The following is a 17,373-nucleotide window of genomic DNA, read 5'->3' as shown; positions in this document are numbered from 1 at the left end:
GAGGTTGTTTTGCTTTTCTTCTGAATCTATTGTTATATTTTTGTTTTGAAAATCTCCAACCCAAGCAGCGTGGGCATAACCACTGCGCATGTGCGCCCCGTGGAGAGACTCCTGTGGTCTGCAGGTAGACAGACGCATTTGAATGAATCGTTTTGTCCTTTAAGATCATCAGATTTGTTCTGCTCAGATTACCATCTTCCAGATGAGTAGGTTTGGGTCAGAGATCCAGCAGGATGCAGGTAACATCTCCCAGCATTCACCGTACACGTCAGATGTCGGGCAGTCTTCAATAGTTCTAGCTTAGCGCTTTGTGGCTGTCCATATGCGTTCGGCGATTTTAGATGTATTGTCCTGAGTATGCTCTTATCTGTATCACACTCACTGGATGGGCGTATTTGTTCTTCATTTCAGAAAAAAGATGCGGTCTGGCTGTGCATCATTGTCACCTCATAGGTAGCTCAGCTAGCTGGGTTCCAATACGAAACGTTTTAAAGTTTAGGTTAAACATGTTATATCTCAGTGTGTGTACTATGTAATCGTTTTGAAGATTTCGCTTCTACATTTTGTGATTATTTGTAGCCGACGTTTTCTGTTCAGAACGCAGAGTGAATGGGCTGTTAGCCGCCGTGGAGCTAAAGAAGCTAACAGAAGTGAGTGAATCAGTGTTTAAGAGGTTGATGTTCGTCATAGAACAGAGACTGAAGACATTTCAGAGTGAAGTCAGAACTACTGACTTAAGGCATCATCAGACTCTGCTCAGTATCGCGTCAACCCTGCCTAGGTTACCAAGGTTCACCTTTTCTGTTGACATCCTCTGTTAGATCAGATGCAGCATCCGTTTGATGATTCATGGCTGAAACCGTGACCTGCTAGGACATGTGAAGGTTGTAAACAAGGATCGTGACGTCTAAAACGAGTGAGGATGTCCGAAATGATGAAGGTGGAAGCAGATGAACCTGGAGGCTTGGAGCCCCTCATACCTGCAGCATCCCCATCAGAACTGGAGCAGAAACAAGATCACAAAGATCTCAGTGAGTGACACAGTTGTTGCCGAGTTGGAGGAAATTGGCAAGTTATAGAATCACTGCAGGGCTTTGAAGAGTTTTACACACACAAACATACAAAAAAGTCAAAAATAATATATAAATATATTTTTTATTTTATTTTGGGAGAACCTATTATTTACTCTTTTATTAATACCTTCCAGCCTTTAAAGACTGACTGTCCCTTTGACCTGCATGTTGAACTCATGAAAGGCACACCTGTGTGTAAATAGGAGGCAGTTGAGTGGAAGGAGACGCCAAATCAAGTGGAAAATGCTTTTTCTTCAGATAAGGCCCTTTATTATTTTTAGTTTGTGTCCTCTCAATGCCGTTTACTGCTCCTATACAGTAATTAAGTCAGTAATTAAGATTAATCAGAAACAGCAGAACTGTATCCCAGTTTTGAAGGATTGAAAAAGACAGTCAAGATCAAGTCTGATATCATCGTGTCTGATATGTTTACACAAAGTAACCTGATTTATATTTTTGTAGTTCCTCGTGATTATGAGGATAACATAAATTTGAATGAATTAATAATACGTTTCCTGCTATCTGAATATTCCCCAGGAAACGGCAGACAGACCAAATTATTGGGCCATGACTCTTTTGCTAATGGGGAAGGGAAGGGTTCTAAATATTATTTTGTAGTATTGTCTCATTTTTTTTGTCTTCTTTGAGATAGTTCAGACATATCTCTGGTAATTTCTTTCGTGACCCCTTCAAAGTATGACACAAACACCAACTGTTGGATATCATCTGAACAATTTGTATGATTTTGTCCATGTAAAAATAGATTATGGCTATTATCAATTTATGTAAAGGAATAGATGTCTTAAAAATGGTTAACAAGCATTTAATATCCGTTCATGTTTTGATGTTTCCAGTCCATCAGATGTTTGTGATTAAAGTGGTTCCCCATGACTGGAGCCTCAGTTTGAACCAGCAGGATCCAGATGACGCTCGCATAAAGGAGGAGAAAGAGCAACTGTGGATCAGTCACGAGGAAAAGCAGCTTACTGTCAAGACTGAAGATGAAGAGAAACCCAAACTTCATGAGATCAAAGCAGATGACGTAAGAGAGACTGAATCTCCAACCAGCAGCTCAGATGAAAAGATGGAAACAGAGCCTCCTGAAGAGGACAGTGGAGGATTAGAACTGGAGAGGAGCCAAGATCCAGCATGCTCTTCTCTGCAAACTAAGACAACTTCTCACAAAAGAGTTAGGACATCTAAGTCGGCTGTAAATGGCGTTCAAACTGAAGAGAAGCCATTTTGCTGCCACGTTTGTGGAAAAACTTTCAAGCGCAACGCTCATGTTAAATTACACATGATGACCCACACTGCAGAGAGAGAACATACCTGTGATCTTTGCGGTAAGGGATTTAAAGAAAAGAGTTTCGTTCAGACACACATGAGAATACACACTGGAGAGAAACCATTTTCCTGTGATGTTTGTGGCAAAGGCTTTCATGCAAGGACATATCTGAAAACTCACATGAAGGTCCATTCAGCAGAAAAACCTTTTTCGTGTGATATTTGTGGTACAAGATTTAAAAGAAAGGAAAATATAAAAAAGCACATGAGGATCCACACTGCAGAGAGACCGTTTGTTTGTAGGGTTTGCAATAAAGACTTTTCACTGCAAAACACATTGAACAGACACATGCGTGTTCACACAGGAGAGAAGCAGTTTGTTTGTAATGTTTGTAGTAAAGGATTTTCATTGAAACATAATCTGAAAAGCCACATGGAAGTTCACACGGCGCCATTTAGCTGCAGTGATTGCAGTAAACGTTTCGTGAAAGAAATCCAGTTAGAGCGACACGTGAGAGTCCACTCAGAGGAGAGGCCGTACGGTTGCAACGTCTGTAAAAGTAGATTTTATCAAAGGTGTCAACTTGAAAATCACATGAGGGTGCATTCAGGGGAGAAGCCGTTTGTGTGCACAGTTTGCAGTAAAGGATTTTCACAGCTTGGAGATATGAGGAGGCACATGGGTCTTCATAAAGACTCTAACTAAACATTGTAGTTGTCAGCTAATTTGTCAGTATTTTTCTGAATAGTTTATGACAAATTTGTAATTTTTAGTGAAAAGTCCAAAATGCTAAAGTAAAGTTAATCCTGATGATTTTTAACTGGTAACTTCAAAATCACCAAAGCTAAAAAGCATAATAAACCCACTTGTGTTTTTACCAAGGCTGTTGCTAAAAAGATAAGTATAATTGTGTGTTTTACCTGTAGCTCTCCCTCCTAAATAAATAAATAAAAAAAGAGATATTGGAAAAGAAGAAAAAAAACAGTAAGTGTTCAGAATGTCAAATATAATGAGATTGAAGTATTAGATTTGGTCCTGAATGCAACTCTTTCTGCCTTAAATGTGATTATTTTACAACTGAACATCATCTCCAGTTGGGCTGCATAATAATTTACAATTACATATGTGCAATATTCTTATCCAAATTACTTTTGGAGTGCAATAATTGTTGACCAATATATTGCAAGTGTCATGAATGCACATTTTGCATGCCAATAAGGCTATGTGCACACAGCAAGTCTTGATGCTCAATTTCATTTTTTTTTTCACTGAAATCCAATTATTTTTAATGGTTTTTACCGCAAATTAAATGCAACCCCAATCGAACTTCTGCGTTAAAGATTTATGACTAGAACATGATCTGCATGCAGAGAAGTGGCAATAAATGTTACACGCACTATTTACTGTTTGTTGGCACCAAAGTAACACAGCTGACCAAAGTGGCAGCACTGCTCTCTTCAGCCAATGTTTATGTATGGATTTACAGCCATCTGGCTTCTTCTGGCGCAGAATTATAATGCATGTCAATGTTGTAAAAGTCAAATAAAATGTGTCAAGTGTCACAAATCAGATTTTCTTTATTGGCTGAAAAGATTGGAATTGGACCGTTCAGCATGCTGTGAAAAAAAAATCAGATCTGGGTCGCATATTGCCAAAACAAAAAAATCGGATTTAGGTCGCATGTGTCTGCTGTGTGAACATAGACTTAAGATATTCAGCCTATCGGACTCCGTCCAGCATTCAGAGTATGAAGTAGATGTCCATGTATTGTGGGAGATGAGAGACTCACAGTTAAAGGAATCATGGTTTTGTTCTTTTAATGACAACAATCATTACATTGACCAAACATTTATTTGAGTCAGTATAAATGTCTGGCTTTGTTTTACTTCTCACATCTGTTTCGATGCTGTTTTTGCATATGACAGAAAATCCCTAAAACAATCTCCAAATCATTCTGTATTTACTGCATTTTGTGTATTGTTTATAAAAACATTTACAAAATAAAATGTACTTACTGTATTTATTTATTCAAGCATTAAGATGTATGTTTCACTTACCTATTAACTAGTCCTCCTCAACCAGGTGCGTATTGGGTATCTTCCTAATATGAGGGGAAACACTGAGGCTTCAAATACATTCAGTCACTGACTAAAAATATATTCACCGTGGCTCCTCATGATCCCTTTTGTGATATTTCTTTAAACTACTCCTTAAGCAGGTTAGGTCATGTAAGTCCTTCAATTGTTTATTTGAAAAAGATTGTTTGGTTCCAGCATTTATTCACTTCAGCTGCATTTTCCTCTAACATTTCTTAAGATAAGGCTTTTGGGGATTTTGGTAGTATATAAATAAGTCCAATACAATTATTTGTTTTGTAGAATAAACCAACCAACCATCCTAACAATAGCAAAATGAAAACTGGGTAGAAAGGTGTCCATTTTCATATAAATTGTTTTATTTTGATAGTTGATAGCGGAAGAGGTTTTCCAGTTTAGACCGTAACCGGATGTTGTCATGTTAGCCTTAGTTGCTAAGTCCTGATAGTAAAACGTCCCAAAGGTTGTGTGTAATTAATATGTCAGTCTTTTCTTGACAGTCTTAGAGAATATTTTTCTTACGTATCTGTTGGGTCGATGCGATTATTTCTAGCAATAGCTCGCAGTTCGGAACGTAATTAGCCTTCATTATAAGAGTGAATGGATTACTATGTGGAGCTAAAGTAGTTGATAGCCGAGACTTAACCAGTGTTTTTAATGATGAAGTATTTAAAGCTGATGTTTTAAAGCTGCAGATGGGACAGAGTGGACCCAGAAGTACCGAAAAAGGTATCAGACTCTCTGCTCTGCAGCACAGCTCTGCTTCTGTTTACTATTGATGTTAACACACTTTATTTGATCAGTGGCTGATTTGTGTCTTATTCCAGTTTCAGGCAGTGTAAAAACACAATATGAAGGCCAGGTGGCTGAAACCTTGATCTACTTAAAAATGTGAAGGTTACTGACAAAGATTGTTAAAAGGAGAAGTCAAGTGGAGTGAGGATGTCTGAGATGAAGAAGACTGAAGCAGATGAACCTGAAGGGTCCAGCTTGGAGCCACCTGTACCTGCAGCATCCACATCAGACCTGGAGGAGGAAACACAAGACGACAAAGATCTCAGTAAGTGACTCACATTTGAATGTCTGGATTGAAGCTGATTACATCTGACTGGACATCTGACTGCTGGAAGCGTCAGAGTGAAAAGTAAATTCAAGCCAGCTGACAGCCTTGCCTTGGGCCCCCTTAACTCATGGCATTCTGTAACCAATAATAATAAAAAAAAGTTTGATTTGGCTTCTGAAAGAAAGGAAGTGACGCATCTCTAAGGTGTCATTAAATGTGAACAATGGCTAATGAGCATATAAAAAAAACCTTTAAATTTTCATTTGATTTTTACAAATACATGATCTTCCCCTTGATCATACTTTTAATAGTCAATGGAAAGATCTTTATTGCAATAATGTTAAACCCTCCTTGGATTTGCTAGCCTGCTTTTCGTATGTTTTCCACTGGTGTTTTGATGATTTGTCTTTTGTGATGAGTTCCAAGACTTAATCTTTAGCTCCCCCTTCTGGCAGTTTGACTAGACTTCATTTGCAGCTTGAAGAATTAAACCAAATTCCTAGTTAGTCTTTCACTCCAGAGTTGCCCTGAAAGCCAGGTGTGAAGCCAGTGCGAGGATAATAACAAACCCTCACCTGAACACCTGGGTGCTTGAGTTTTTCCTCACTTTATGAAGGCGTTCCTACTGTAATGCATTCAGTTCCAGGAGGTAGAACTCTGACTCTCAGTCAGCTTAGTAATACTCACACAAATCCACTCTAATGTACATTAAAACTGAGTGATTTATAACTGAGGAACCGACCTTACCTTATGTTTGATATGCCATCTTGATGGAGCTAATTAGTTTGAGTGGACTCATCATTGATGTTTCTGTTGTCAATCATTCATGGCAGTTCTGCTCAGGTCCAGCATCCTAAACGGAAAGCTCAGAAGTTTTTGCAGGAACCAGAAAGCGATAATACCAAATCTAATCTGTGTGGAGACTCAAAGGTGATCCGGGTTGATAATCTCCTTTCTCTCCTCCTAACTTCCTTTAAACAAGTCCATAATTTATAAGTAAAAATGATGGATAAAACATTTATTTTTAATTTTCAGAAAGAGAGACATTGATCCTCCTGTTGATAAAGTATGGCTTCAGTCGTGTGACAAAACTCTGATTATTGAAGGCTTTAGAATTTCCCTTTAAGTAGTTACAATTAGTCGTGATTTTAGACTTCTGCCTTTAAATCTTCTTTGTAAATGATTAAAAAATTTTATTATGCTAATTATCAATTTAAACATAATTTGTAAGGTCAATATGCCATTCAGTGATGATCCCGTGTGTTGTGATGTTCTCAGTCCACCAGATGTTGGTGATTAAAGTGGTTCCCAAGGACTGGAGCCCCGGTTTGGACCATCGGGATCCAGAAACCTTCCACATAAAGGAGGAAGACGAAGAACTGTGGATCAGTCAGGAGAAAGAGCAGCTTACTGTGAAAACTAAAGATGAAGAGAAACTTCCTCAAATCAAAACCGAAGACATCAGAGAGACAGAACCTCTAAGCAGCAGCTCGACTGAACAGAGGGAAACAGAACCAGGTGGAGAGGACTGTGGAGGATTAGAACCAGACTGGAGCCATGATCCAGTAGGTTATTTCCATAAAAGTAAGGTGATGGTTGAAGGAAAAGGTAAGACAGCTAATCTGCCTTCCAGTGTTCCTCCTCAGCATGAAGTGCACACAGGAGAGAAGCCATTTGGTTGCAACATTTGTGGAAAAAGATTCAAACTTAAGACAAATGTTAAGTTACACCTGATGATTCACACTGGAATGAGAGAACACAGGTGTGATCTTTGTGGGAAGGGATTTAAAGAAAAACTTTCTCTTCAGACTCACATGAGAGTCCACACTGGAGAGACTCCATTCTCCTGTGAAGATTGTGGGAGGAGATTCCATGCCAAGAGAAATCTTAACATTCACATGAAGCTCCATTCTGGAGGAAAAGCGTTTTCTTGTGATGTCTGCGGTGCGAGATTTAAGGTAAAGGAAAGTCTTAAAAAGCACGTGTGGATCCACACTGAAGAGAGACCTTTTGTATGTAGCGTCTGCAATAAAGGTTTTTCACAACAAAATATTCTAAAGAGACACATGCTTATTCACACAGGAGAGAAACACTACATTTGTAGTGTTTGCAGCAAAGGATTTTTGCGACAAGGAGATCTAAAGAGTCACATGCGCGTTCATACGGGAGAGAAACCGTTTACTTGCAGTGTTTGCAGTAAAGGATTTTCACAACAGGTGTATTTGAGAAGGCACCTCGATATTCACAACGCACAATTTAGCTGTGGAAATTGTGGCAAGTGTTTTGTGAAGGAGACGCAGTTAAAGCGACACGTGAGGCTGCACACAGAGGAGAGGCCATTCGGCTGTGATGTCTGTAAAAGCAGGTTTATTCAAAGGAATCATCTTGAAAATCACATGAGAGTCCATTCAGGAGAAAAGCAGTTTGTTTGTCATGTCTGCGGTAAAGGGTTTTCCTTGCACGGAGATCTGAAGAGACACATGCGTGTTCACACAGGAGAGAAACCATTTGTTTGCAGCGTTTGCAGTCAGAGATTTTCACGACCAGCGTATCTGAGAAAACACATGGATATTCACACTTTACCTTTTCAAAGCTTTAGTGATTGTAGTTAACTTTTCATGAAGGAGTTAGACTTAAAGACTCAAGACAGAGAAACCTTTCGGTTATGATGTTTTTAAAACCAGATTTAGTATAAATAAGTATTTCCATCGTGATAAGTACTTAACAGTTCATCAAGAAGAGAAGACAGTTTATTTCCTTATTTTTGCTGTAAATGCTTTTTTTCATATATATAGGTGTTCAAAAGGGCTGCAACTTATTATTTTGATGTCAAAAATAAAAACGTGGGCATACCTTCCGTTACCAGTGCTGTGAAATGTTTGACTACGTTCTCTAGTTTGCGCATCTGATAAGTATGATCAATGTTTTGTGTGGCCAAATTTTAGCAACCGCTGTTGGGAGTTTTCTCGACGTGGGATGCCAAAACTGTGCAGTGGTTTGTTCACGTTTATTTGTTTATTGAATTTGTTGTCAGCTCAGGTGGAAGCCTTTTTCATCCTGAAAGAGTGATGAGAAATCCGCTTAGAGGACTGGGTAGAGGAGAGAACGCCAGTAAACTGATCATTTTCATGGCTATCAAAATAAAGTGACAAGTTTCTGAGAATGTTTTGTAAGTTTTGTCTTCTATTTATCTAGAACTGAATTGACATGTTAGTAGATGAATTATTATGTTTCATTCAAACTAGAGACTAAACAGCCTTGCACTTAATCAAAGTGTGTAACACAAAAGTTTATTTAATGTTCTTTAAGTCAGGTTTATACTTTGAAGCAAAAGATAAAGCATTTTAGGTGATTTGTTTTCAGAAATAATAGATTTGTACAAAAGAGTCAAACCAAGTAAGAGCAGCAGTTTAAGACATATTTGCAAGAACTGTAGTTCTGACAAATATTAGCTTCTTTTTGGTTTAATATTTTTAAGAAGCGCTGTGTTCTTGTTCTTTATTCTTGCTTATCATTGTGGTGCAGCACATTTGTTAAAGTCTATTTAAGATACAAATAAAGTTGACTTTAACAGAAATGTATTGGTTCTGGTCATTGCGCAGAATGAATTAACAAAAATCCAGGATTCTACTAAGGGAATCTGAACTAATTACAGCCTATCACTTAATCAGGTTATACATTGTAAAACATGTAAGTCTGCAAGGCTCTATATGCCTCCCAATGGATTTTGTAAGCAATCTCTCTCTCTCTTCCTCTCTCTCTTTCTCTGTCTGACTGATACCTTTACAACTGTGGTTTATATTCTGTTGTAAAAACTATGTCAAGCAATGTACATTGGAAGCCTGGTGGAGTTTTATGCCTGACATTCTATTTAAATAAATAATTCAAAAAAAAGATAACATTTTTAACTGATACTGGTGAAAAACCATTTCTTAGTACTTCAAGTATTTTCCGAGCAAGTGATGAGTTTGTATTGATTTTGGTTGTCTTTCTATTTTGAAAAAGTAAAAGTTGAAAGAGGAAGTGGGCTTTACGAATAAGAGCTTTACTTGTCATTTATTGGTCAATAAGCAGGAAGTAACAGTCCTAGCGGAAAAACACTCCGTGCTCTACAGTTTTCTTGAGGATGTCGCTTCTAATTATTTGTTTTTAACGCTTGTGATTATCTAGTCGGAGTTTTTAGTTCAGAATGTAGTTGATCTTCATCAGTAAAGTACATGGACTGTTAGCAACTGTGGAGCTAAAGCAGCTAACAGAAGGGAGTTAATTAAAGTTTATGCTTCAGTAGTAGAAAACGAGACTGCAGGAGGACGACCGCATCGCATTTGGACATCTCTAACTTTGTTGTCCAGCTGAGGTCAGAGAGACTGGGGACAATTACAGAACGGACTCAGATCTACTGACCAACGTTCCAAGCTCTCTGCTCTGCAGCATCAGTTCATTCTCTGTTCAAACACTTTATCTGATCAGATGCTGATGTGTCTCCAATTCCAGTTAAAGGAGAAAAAAGCAGGAAGTCCAGGTTATGTGGCTGAAATCTTGAACCACTGGAACATGTGAAGGTTTTAAACAAGGATTGTGAAAAGGAGAATCTCAGGTGGAGTGAGGATGTCTGAGATGATGAAGGTTGAAGCAGATGAACCTGGAGGATTCAGCGCAGCTTCAGCGTCCAAATCAGAACCGGATCAGACACAAAACAGCAAAGATCTCAGTGAGTAACACACATTTATTTGTCTGTCTGGATTTGAGCAAGTTAACTCAAACAGGAAGTTTTGAAAGGGCTGCTGCACTGTAGGAAAAAATGTAAGTGATAAATATGTGCAATCATTTTGCACATATTTATCACCTCTGATCTGTCGAGTGGGCCTCTTTAGCAGGTAGACTCTTTGGTGACCCTGCTTAAAACAGAATTTGTTCTTTTTAAGGTTCAACCTTGAGTCCATTCGGCTGACTTTATGTTCAAAATGATCCTTCTTAAATTCAGTGCTCCTCAGTTTAGCTTGTATTAAAATGTGTTTTCCCTCCAGCCAACAAACACAAGCAAGCCACTGCCATGATTTAACTAGTCCCTCTGCAGTGTCTTGTGAGTTTGACAAGATTGATGCTCAGGGAAAACCTGACAGACTTTTAAATTAAATAAATTTTTAAAAGATCAGATTCTTTTACTTGTAAATTACTTAATTTCTCAAATAGTTTTTCTTTCTTAAAATTTAGGGGAAAGAATGGCCACTTCTTTTTTTTTCCAAGCAACAATTAATCTCTGTGTATCTGTCAATGTTCCCAGTCTGTCAGATGTTGGTGGTTAAAGAGGAAGTTCCTCATGACTGGAGCTCTTTTTCAGACCAGCAGGACCCAGAACCCCCCCAAATAAAGGAGGAAGAGCAGGAACTGTGGATCAGTCAGAAGGAAGAACAACTTGCTGTGAAGAGAGAGGATGAAGAAAAACCTCAGTTATCAGAGCTTCATCACCTTACAAATGAAGGTGACAGAGAGGCAGAAGCTCCAACCAGCAGTTTATCTGAGCATGTGCAAGCAGAACCTGATGGAGAGAACTGTGGAGGACCAGAACTTAACAAGAATCCAGATCCAGTCTGTTCTTCCCAACAAAGGGGAGTGAAGGGTCACAACACAGATGAAGAAACTATAATCTGTCCCAAACCTAGGGATGAACTTGAAATTAGTGCTGCATTGAAACCATTTGGTTGCGACATTTGTGGGAAAAGATACAAACAAAAGACTTCAGTTAAATTACACATGATGACCCACACAGGAAAGAGAGAACATAGCTGTGACCTTTGTGGTAAAGGATTTAAAGAAAAGCGTTCTCTTCAGGCTCATATGACTCTCCACACTGGAGAGAGGCCATTTGCTTGTTGTGTTTGCAGCAAAAGATTTTCATGCCAGGCCATCCTAAACAGACACATGTATCTTCACACAGGAGAGAAGCCATTCATTTGTGGCATTTGTAGTAAAGGATTCTCCCGACAAGCCAATCTAAGGAGACACGTGCGTGTTCATACTGGAGAGAGGCCGTTCATTTGTAGTTTTTGCAGTAAGGGATTTTCACTGCAACATAATTTAAAGAGTCACATGCATCTCCACACTGGAGAGAAACCATTTGTTTGTAGTGTTTGCAGTAAAGGATTTTTACAACAACTTAATCTGAAAAACCACATGGAGGTTCACAAAGCACCATTCACCTGTAGAGATTGCGATAAATGTTTTGTCAAGGAAACCCAGTTACAGCGACACATGAGGCTCCACACAGAGGAGAGGCCGTTTGGTTGTGATGTCTGTAAAAGCAGGTTTACCCATAAGTGCAACCTGGAAAGTCACATGAGAGTTCATTCAGGAGAGAAACCTTTTGTTTGTGATGTGTGCATGAAAGCATTTTCACAACAAGGAGATCTGAAGAGACACATGCGTGTTCATCAGTGCATCTAGTCTTCGGATTGGGCAGTGGTTAATGCTGCTGACCCACAAGAAGAACGACCTAGATTTGAATCCTGGGTGTTTCTGAGTGGAGGTGGCATGTTCTCTCAACACATCCGTAGTTCTCTGGGAACTCTGACTTCCTTCAGCAGTCCCAAAATGAATATGTTAACTGGTATCAATCAAAGCCAATTAAGTTTATTTGTATAGCATGTTTCAACAACAAGGAAGTTCAAAGTACTTTACATCATAAAAATACAAAGTCATAGAACACACAGTCAACAATTGAGACACTACATTTTGTCAAGTGCCATCGTTACACATCAGAATATTGATTAATGTTTCATTTATAATGTTTCAAAAGCAACTCCATAAAGGGTGGGTTTTTAGTCTAGATTTAAAGGAACTCAGTGTTGGTATATTTAAATTAGTTTGTTTTATCTGTCTGTTGATTTAATGATGTTGGCTTGTGATGAACCTGGTGACCTATTTCTGAACCCTCTCTGCTTTCTGTAAGGTAAAAGAGAAGGATTAATGTCATTATTTGCTGGTCCATATAAATTCCCAGTAAATTAAAATATCAGATTTATGAAAACATGAATTTGAAAATAAAATATTTTTTGTGTTCTTCTTTGAACTGCTCATATCAGACATATTTAATAATCCCTAATAAATGTAAGAATGGGGTTCTTTTATGTGTGTTTGGCAGCATGAAAGCTGTCACTTTATTATTTTCCATTGATCAAATGATCTGTATGTTTTTAAAATGGAAGTCCAAAATAACTGATTTTGAGACAGTGTTGATTTAATGTTTATATTTTATTCTATTGAGATCTGTTTATTCCCAGCAGGTCAACTATTTTGATATGCTTGTACCACTTTTTCCTAGTCACTTTAGCTTCAATCTTACAAACAGGAAGAATTAAAAAGAGAACATGCAGTTTCTTTTCTCCGTTATAACCAATGTCATCTAGACCAAAACGATAGATTAAATAACTGATATGTATATATTGTTGAAAAGATATATAAAATATTACAAGATACACATTTGTTCCACTTCTACGGTAAGTGGAACTGGAGTTAAATTACTCGTGTGTATGCTCAAACTTGGCCAGTGAAGCATATAGTTTGTCAAATCAGGACTTTACTGTTCATTGATTGGCCAACGAACAGGAAGTAACCGGATGTTAGCTTGACTAGCTTAGCCCTAAGAGAAAACCGTTTTAAAGTTTGTGTAAAATGAGTGTGTGACGGGTGTTTTCGATTATTCAGTTGATATTCGTCGTGAAAATGTCGCTGTTGTGCATTTCTTTTTCAGTCGCTGAGATTACCTCCAGCGGAGGTTCTCTGCACGGAATTAACTGGCTTTTATTAGCAACCGGATTTGAGTATTAGACTCGGTGGAGCTAAAACAGCTAAGCAGAGACTTAATCAGTGCTTCTGAGGTTGAAGCTTTTGAAAGTTTGTGGTTACTGCTACAGGACAAATCCACACTCTACGTTTTGTGAGACTGTGAGCGGAACACAAGATCATGCATGGACACTTCCAGACCGAGAGACTGGAGACAGAGTGGACCCAGAACATCTGTCCAAGGTATCGCTTTAGCTGTGCTGCTGCTTACATCTTTTGTTATTGTATCAACTGCTGATTTGTGTCCATACAGCAGAGAAAAACAGAATATCCAAGTTATATGACTGAAACGTTGCTCTTCTAGAACATGTGAAGGTTGAAGACAAGAATCGTGAAAGCCGAGCAAGAATGTCTGCATTGATGAAAATTGAAGCAGACAAACCCAGAGGGCTCAGCTTGGAGGCCTTAATACCTGTAGCATCCAATTCAGAACTGGAGCAGACTCAAGACAGCAAAGATGTCAGTAAGTGACACACACTGGTTTGCATAGAATCAAATTAATTTGCCTGGTGGATGTATAACCAGACTGTATTTATTAGGTGAACTCCTGCTGCAGGAGTGTTGTTATTCTCTTTGGACATACATCTCTACCCAATGCAGCATCCAGAACGTGATATAAAAACTGTGCAACAAGAACGAAGTTTAGTTGTAAATCCAATAAACCCTGAAATGGGTTAATAGTCTGGTGCTCTAATTTGTGTTGAACTGTTTTCTAGTGTGTTACTGCTTGGCTTGCACATACTGTTGGTATATCGTGTTTGCCTGATTTTTTTTTTTTTTAAATAGTATTGCAGATATATTTGCTCATCTGAGGAGATTTGTTTTGATAATGAACAATTTAAAAACAACTGGAAAAATCTGTTACTTTTGTCTTCTTGTTGAGAGTAAGGCCAGAGTCCGAATCAGTGTTTGGAGCTCTATTGCAGAGTTGAACACTGCAGAACAGGGTCTGTATGTTGCAACATGTTCTGTGTATCATGGCAAATCCACACTATAATATGATATTTATTTTAGGCCATATCATCCTAACTACAAAGAATATTTAAGAGGACTTCCTCTGTAACTTCCATGACAACTGGCATTTATGTATTTTACTGATAATAGTCTGCAACAACACATAAAGAAATTAACCATGGACTGCCCCTAAAAAATTAAGCATGAACTACCTGAACACCTGGGCAGCAGCTAGCTAACCCACATCAAGCATACATATTCAAGCTCCACTTTTTCCTCTCTTTTTGCTAACCATGAGTACACAACAGGATGGAGATCAAACATTATGTTTGAGAAAGTAGGTTAATTCCTATCAGTCTTCACCCACTTCAGCAGAGTAGAATTTGACAGGTAGTTAAATAGACAGAAAGCTTAATTGCAGCCAATTGCAGAAACGGTAACATTGCTGCAAACTACAGTTGTCTTATCTCCACTTATCTGGAGCATAAAAAAAATCTGGTGAATGAAAACAACTGGAACAACATATTTGATGATGATTATTCGTGATTATTTTCATGTTTGACCAAATTTAATGTTTGTTGCTTGTTACATGGTTGTTTATTTTATTATGTTTCTATCATGTTAAGCACTTTAAAATGTACTTTCCCCCCTTTTCAGAATTTTTTAAAACTTGTTTTACTCTTAATATAAGATTTTAATTATTTGTAAACGAATATTGATGTTCATGTATTTTTCAATACTCCCAGGCCATCAGATGTTGGTGATTAAAGTGGTTCCCCATGACTGGAGCCCTGGTTTGGACCAGCAGGACCCAGAACCCCCCCACATAAAGGAGGAAGATGAGGAACTGTGGATCAGTCAGGAAGGAGAGCAGCTTACTGCAAATGGTGACGATGAAGAGAAAACTCAGTTATCAAAGCCTTATCAGATCAAATCTGAAGACCACAGAGATACTGAAGGTTCAACCAGCAGCTCAGCTGAACAGATGGAAACAGAAACGGAAGAAGAGGACTGTGGCGGACCAGAACCAGACGGAAACACAAGTCCAGCATGTTCTTTTCGACAAATTGAGGTGACAGTTAAGGAGAAAAGAAAAACGCCTGATCTGCATTCCAAATTTATGGCTCCTACCGAAGGAAGCCCATTTCACTGCAATTTCTGTGGTAAAAGATTCAAACGTAAGACTAATGTTAAATTACACATGATGATCCACACAGGCAATAGAGAGCATAGCTGTGATGTCTGTGGGAAAGGATTTAAAGAAAAACATTATCTTCAGACACACATGAGACTCCACACTGGAGAGAAACCTTTCGCCTGTGACCAGTGTGATAAAAGGTTTCATGCAAAGACAAGTCTTAAAACTCACCTGAAGGTTCATTCAGGGGAAAAACCTTTTCCATGTGACATTTGTGGCACAAGGTTTAAAATGAAGGGAACTCTTAAAAACCACATGATGATTCACACCGCAGAGAAACCATTTGTGTGTACCGTGTGCAGTAAAGGATTTTCACTTCAGGTCCACCTAAAGAGTCACATGTGTGTCCACACAGGGGAGAAGCTGTTCACTTGTAGTGTTTGTACTAAAGGATTTTCACAACAAATTCATCTAAAGATTCACATGCGCATTCATACCGGAGAGAAGCCGTTTATTTGCAGTGTTTGTTCCAAAGGATTTTCACAAAAAGAGACCTTAAAGAGGCACATGTGTGTTCACACGGGAGAAAAGCCGTTTATTTGTAGTGTTTGCAGTAAGGGATTTTCACAAAAAGAGACACTGAAGAGACACATGTGTGTTCACACCGGTGAGAAGCCATTCATTTGTGGTCTTTGCTCTAAAGGATTTTCACAACAAATTCATCTGAAAAGTCACATGCGTGTTCACACAGGAGAGAAACCATTTGTTTGTACAGTTTGTGCCAAGGCATTTTCAAAACAAGAGTCTCTAAAGAGACACGTGTGCTCACACAGAAGATAAACTTTGTGGTAAAGGAACAGGTTTTCCCTGTACTCCTACAAATTTATTTAAAGGGAAAGTGAAAATGGTTGCTCTAATAGGAAGAGCTGTTAAGTTACATTTAATCAGAAGTTTGGCAGTGTTTTTAAAGCCAACATTATGGCCTTTTAGAAAGTAATCATTTATTTTATTCAAGCCTTAGTTGTGAATTTGAACCGTCAAAGCGGACGTTTTTGCAAATCAATTCAAACGGCCTCATAGGTCATAGATTTAATCCATGAAAACTGCCAAAACATGCACATGTCAGCCTGGTATCTCAGAAGTATGTGTCCTTGGTGGAGTGTTATGCTCAAAATTATTTATTTGAATGTTTGACTTGACATGCAAAAGTTAAGTTTTCATGGACCTGACAAGAAATATGTGATGATCTTAGTTTTGCTCATTTAAAAATCCACATAGTTGTTGAACAGAGTACATGACAGTATCAAAAATTTTAGATAATGTTTAGTTGTGCATCGTTTTACTTATTTATTGTTATTTTTATGTATTATTATATTTATGTGTTTGACTTGACTCCAAATAATGCATCTTAATGTCTTTGTAAAGTTCGTAGAGTACAGTTGTCATGTTAAATGCTTTTATTTTCTCAAACATGACTGGTGTTTTTTAAAAGGATATGAGAAAGCTCCATTGCACAAAAGAAAAAAAAAAGAAAATAAATTTTCAAGTATGCCAACTGCTCATTTATTGTTCACATTTGTTTATCAGAAAAATAATCCACACTCCTCCACTTACGTTTTGGTTATTGTTGTCTTGGAGATAAGATAATTCAGTAAATAATTTAGTCCCACCACTAGTATAATGCAGAAATATTGAACACTTCCAAACTGAGGCTTGTACTCATCTATGACAATGCCTGAAAAGACACAAATGAGGAAATAAAATAAGGATAACGGGACAATATCTACATTTATTTGTAGTCCTGAGCTGTAATTATGTACTGTAAGAGTTCAAAATAGTAATCATAGTGACTAATATTCGGTAATAATACGTCTATAAAATGGTATTGAAATAATATGCAGATACGTTCTTTTATTCTGAAA

At 38.0% G+C, this 17,373-nt stretch overlaps 3 protein-coding genes across 7 annotated transcripts; all 3 read left to right on the top strand.

Annotated features, from left to right (window-relative positions):
- Positions 1 to 70: 70 nt before the first annotated feature.
- On the top strand, positions 71 to 3,924 carry LOC106915348 (uncharacterized). Of its 2 annotated transcripts, XM_088000912.1 has the most exons (3): positions 71 to 239; positions 822 to 1,031; positions 1,928 to 3,924. In XM_088000912.1, the coding sequence occupies exons 2-3, from the start codon at positions 923 to 925 to the stop codon at positions 3,061 to 3,063; spliced, it is 1,245 nt and encodes a 414-aa protein (XP_087857038.1). In that variant the 5' UTR covers positions 71 to 239; positions 822 to 922; the 3' UTR covers positions 3,064 to 3,924. The 2 variants fall into 2 exon arrangements, with proteins under 2 accessions (XP_087857038.1, XP_014838378.2); XM_014982892.2 differs by lacking the exon at positions 71 to 239 and having other exon boundaries at positions 258 to 1,031.
- Positions 3,925 to 5,361: 1,437 nt separating this feature from the next.
- On the top strand, positions 5,362 to 9,095 carry LOC106915343 (uncharacterized). Its single transcript, XM_014982885.2, has 2 exons — positions 5,362 to 5,514; positions 6,796 to 9,095. The coding sequence occupies exons 1-2, from the start codon at positions 5,397 to 5,399 to the stop codon at positions 8,127 to 8,129; spliced, it is 1,452 nt and encodes a 483-aa protein (XP_014838371.2). The 5' UTR covers positions 5,362 to 5,396; the 3' UTR covers positions 8,130 to 9,095.
- A 976-nt stretch (positions 9,096 to 10,071) lies between these two features.
- On the top strand, positions 10,072 to 16,425 carry LOC106915344 (uncharacterized). Of its 4 annotated transcripts, none has more exons than XM_088000910.1 (3): positions 10,072 to 10,228; positions 10,802 to 11,960; positions 15,454 to 16,425. In XM_088000910.1, exons 1-3 carry the CDS (start codon positions 10,126 to 10,128, stop codon positions 16,289 to 16,291), a joined length of 2,100 nt encoding a protein of 699 aa, XP_087857036.1. In that variant the 5' UTR covers positions 10,072 to 10,125; the 3' UTR covers positions 16,292 to 16,425. The 4 variants fall into 4 exon arrangements, with proteins under 4 accessions (XP_087857036.1, XP_014838375.2, XP_014838372.2 ...); XM_014982886.2 differs by lacking the exons at positions 10,072 to 10,228; positions 10,802 to 11,960 and adding exons at positions 11,966 to 13,542; positions 13,664 to 13,822 and having other exon boundaries at positions 15,060 to 16,425; XM_014982889.2 differs by lacking the exon at positions 15,454 to 16,425 and having other exon boundaries at positions 10,859 to 12,992.
- The last annotated feature ends 948 nt before the right edge of the window (positions 16,426 to 17,373 follow it).

This window comes from Poecilia mexicana, unplaced genomic scaffold (genome assembly GCF_051168715.1).
Source record: "Poecilia mexicana isolate PSO_F unplaced genomic scaffold, ASM5116871v1 scaffold_19, whole genome shotgun sequence".
Taxonomy (NCBI): Eukaryota; Metazoa; Chordata; class Actinopteri; order Cyprinodontiformes; family Poeciliidae; genus Poecilia; species Poecilia mexicana.
This window is presented reverse-complemented; position numbering and strand designations above follow the sequence as displayed.

What these genes read in the sequence shown, in the direction of transcription:
- LOC106915348 (XM_088000912.1), top strand. Translation starts at nt 923, where the DNA reads ATGTCCGAAATGATGAAGGTGGAAGCAGATGAACCTGGAGGCTTGGAG. An exon ending in ACAAGATCACAAAGATCTCA is followed by an intron (nt 1,032 to 1,927) that starts GTGAGTGACACA and finishes TGATGTTTCCAG; the next exon opens with TCCATCAGATGTTTGTGATT.
- LOC106915343 (XM_014982885.2), top strand. Translation starts at nt 5,397, where the DNA reads ATGTCTGAGATGAAGAAGACTGAAGCAGATGAACCTGAAGGGTCCAGC. An exon ending in ACAAGACGACAAAGATCTCA is followed by an intron (nt 5,515 to 6,795) that starts GTAAGTGACTCA and finishes TGATGTTCTCAG; the next exon opens with TCCACCAGATGTTGGTGATT.
- LOC106915344 (XM_088000910.1), top strand. Translation starts at nt 10,126, where the DNA reads ATGTCTGAGATGATGAAGGTTGAAGCAGATGAACCTGGAGGATTCAGC. An exon ending in ACAAAACAGCAAAGATCTCA is followed by an intron (nt 10,229 to 10,801) that starts GTGAGTAACACA and finishes CAATGTTCCCAG; the next exon opens with TCTGTCAGATGTTGGTGGTT. An exon ending in CGTGTTCATCAGTGCATCTA is followed by an intron (nt 11,961 to 15,453) that starts GTCTTCGGATTG and finishes TACCGAAGGAAG; the next exon opens with CCCATTTCACTGCAATTTCT.